Source organism: Columba livia, unplaced genomic scaffold (assembly GCF_036013475.1).
Source record: "Columba livia isolate bColLiv1 breed racing homer unplaced genomic scaffold, bColLiv1.pat.W.v2 Scaffold_135, whole genome shotgun sequence".
NCBI classification, from domain to species: domain Eukaryota; kingdom Metazoa; phylum Chordata; class Aves; order Columbiformes; family Columbidae; genus Columba; species Columba livia.
In genome coordinates, this window is record NW_027043031.1 from 438,264 (window position 1) to 440,951 (window position 2,688).

Sequence of the window (2,688 nt, forward strand, 5' to 3'; positions counted from 1 at the left end):
GTGTGAGCAGGACAGAGCTGAGCACACAGCGGGTGGGACGGGGTCTGTGACACTGACAGGGAGCAGACCAGGGACAGAGACACAGCTGCAGGCAGCACAGACATGGGCAGGGAGAGTTAACTGCTACCAGAAATGCTGGGACAGGATTTAGGAACCTCTCTCACGTGCTCTCGATTGCAGACACATTTCCCAGTGCAGCTCCTGGTCTCCTCTCCTCCCCAGCAGACCCTCTGCCCCAAAGCCATGGGGTCCAGGTCACGAGTCTCCACCTCAGCAGCTGGACCTCCAGGTGAAGGGTTCCTGGAACAGGGTACACAAAAAAGGTGCTAAAAGTACTTGCTCTCCAGTGTCATTATGTGAGTGGCAGCAGCACAGCCGGGTCAGGAGAAGGTTCCACAGCATGCCCGTCTGCCTTTCTGTCCTTGCTTTAGTTTCTGGTAGCACTGCAGTGTCCTTTCCTGTTTCTCCACCTGTCGCTGGTGCTCTTGCTCTCTGGGGTTGGTGTGCGAGTGTCGGTCACTTATTGTTCTGACACCAACTCAGGGGTCTTGCCCCAGATCTGTGTTGATGGAAACCAGATGACCAAGCTGCATTTTAAACTGTGATGAAATGTTTTTCCCACTTCATAGACAGAGAGAATGAGCTGAAACATCCCTCCATCAGGGAGGGGGTTTTCCATGATAAACAACATGATATTTTCCCCAGAGAAATCTCCCCTAACTTGTCACTATCTTTTCCTCCTATGACAGGTCCTCATGCCCACAGGCAGCCAATGTCCAACAGCAGCTCCATCACCCAGTTCCTCCTCCTGCCGTTCACAGACACACGGGAGCTGCAGCTCTTGCACTTCTGGCTCTTCCTGGGCATCTACCTGGCTGCCCTCCTGGGCAACGGCCTCATCATCACCACAATAGCCTGGGACCAGCACCTCCACACCCCCATGTACTTCTTCCTGCTCAACCTCGCCCTCCTCGACCTGGGCTCCATCTCCACCATTGTCCCCAAGTCCATGGCCAACTCTCTGTGGGATTCCAGGGACATTTCCTATGCAGGATGTGCTGCACAGCTCTTTCTGTTTGTCTTTTTAGCTTCAGCAGAGTTTTACCTTCTCACCATCATGTCCTACGACCGCTACGTTGCCATCTGCAAACCCCTGCACTACGGGACCCTCCTGGGCAGCAGAGCTTGTGTCTACATGGCAGCAGCTGCCTGGGCCACTGGGTTTCTCAATGCTCTGCTGCACACGGCCAATACATTTTCACTGCCCCTGTGCAAGGGCAATGCCCTGGGCCAGTTCTTCTGTGAAATCCCCCAGATCCTCAAGCTCTCCTGCTCACACTCCTACCTCAGGGAACTTGGGCTTATTGTGGTCAATGTGTGTTTATTTTTCATGTGTTTTGTTTTCATAGTGGTGTCCTATGTGCAGATCTTGAGGGCCGTGCTGAGGATCCCCTCTGAGCAGGGACGGCACAAAGCCTTTTCCACCTGCCTCCCTCACCTGGCCGTGGTCTCCCTGTTTGTCAGCACTGCCATATTTGTCCACCTGAAGCCCCCCTCCATCTCCTCCCCATCCCTGGATCTGGTGGTGTCTGTTCTGTACTCAGTGGTGCCTCCAGCAGTGAACCCCCTCATCTACAGCATGAGGAACCAGGAGCTCAAGGATGCCTTGTGGAAACTCATATCTTACAATTTCCTGAAGTATTAAACTACCCATCTGCTTCTACATAGGAGTTTTAGAGTAACTAATTACAGGCCCAGCCTGTCATCTGGATTTTCTGTTGTTGTTGGTAGTTTTTTTATTGTGATAATGTTGTTGTCATCCCATTTCTTAATTCACTGTCTGCTTTTCTTTTATAACCACTGGCTGTGTAAATGAGGAGCCGTGCTCTCCTTGTCTCTAAACAAAATAAAGGGCTTTTTAGTGACTTGTTTTTCACTATATCCTTCCTGAAAAAGTCTTATGGAACTGCAGGGACAGTTCCTGTGTTCATGGGAGGAGGAAAAGAGTCCATCACGGCAGCCCTGCCAGGGAGCAGCAGCGCTTGTTCTTCCAGAGCTGTTCTGGTTCCACTCCCACACTCTCCTTCTCATCCCTGGTGTTGGTGCAAGGCCTGAGTGCTCTGGCAGCTTGGTCACCGTCCTGCTGTGTGTCAGTGCTGTGGGCGCAGGCAGGGACAGGCAATGGGCACTGCTGTGACAGAGCTGGCCCCAAAACAGCCTTTCCAGATAGAAAGGTGATCTGGTCAGGGCAGGGCCTGAAGGTTTAGTTCTTCTCACAAAGATTCTCTCAAGAACATGCCCAAGAAAGTGACCCACAGATGAAACCCCAGTGTACATCTGAACAGTGTGTGTGTGCAGGGCTGGCACACAGCAGTGTCCTCTCACAGCCAGGCTCCTGCCAGAGACCTGCAGGACCAGCAGAGCAGGGGCTGGGCTGTGCCCCTGTGCACTGGACACCCCATCAAATCTGCCCCAGTCATCATGGACTAATCCCTCACAGCCTTCATTTCCAGCCCGGACCTCTCGCCCCCGTTCAGAGAGGTTCTTTGTCCTCACCTGAAAAGACACTGAATTAGTAGGTCAGATGTCCATGTTTGCATTGTACAGATGAGATGTGAGCGTGAACATCATGTATGTGAGGTGAGACGAACCGAAGTGAGAGCCAATGCTGTCAGATATTCAGGGGTG

The 2,688-nt window shown here is 52.4% G+C and overlaps 1 protein-coding gene across 1 annotated transcript; it reads left to right on the plus strand.

The window, feature by feature from the left end:
* Positions 1-1,153: 1,153 nt before the first annotated feature.
* On the plus strand, positions 1,154-1,776 carry LOC135577761 (olfactory receptor 14J1-like; the record flags this gene model as incomplete). Its single annotated transcript, XM_065047882.1, has 1 exon — positions 1,154-1,776. A coding segment is annotated over one exon (552 nt), but the record flags the coding sequence as incomplete, so codon positions are not given.
* Positions 1,777-2,688: the final 912 nt, after the last annotated feature.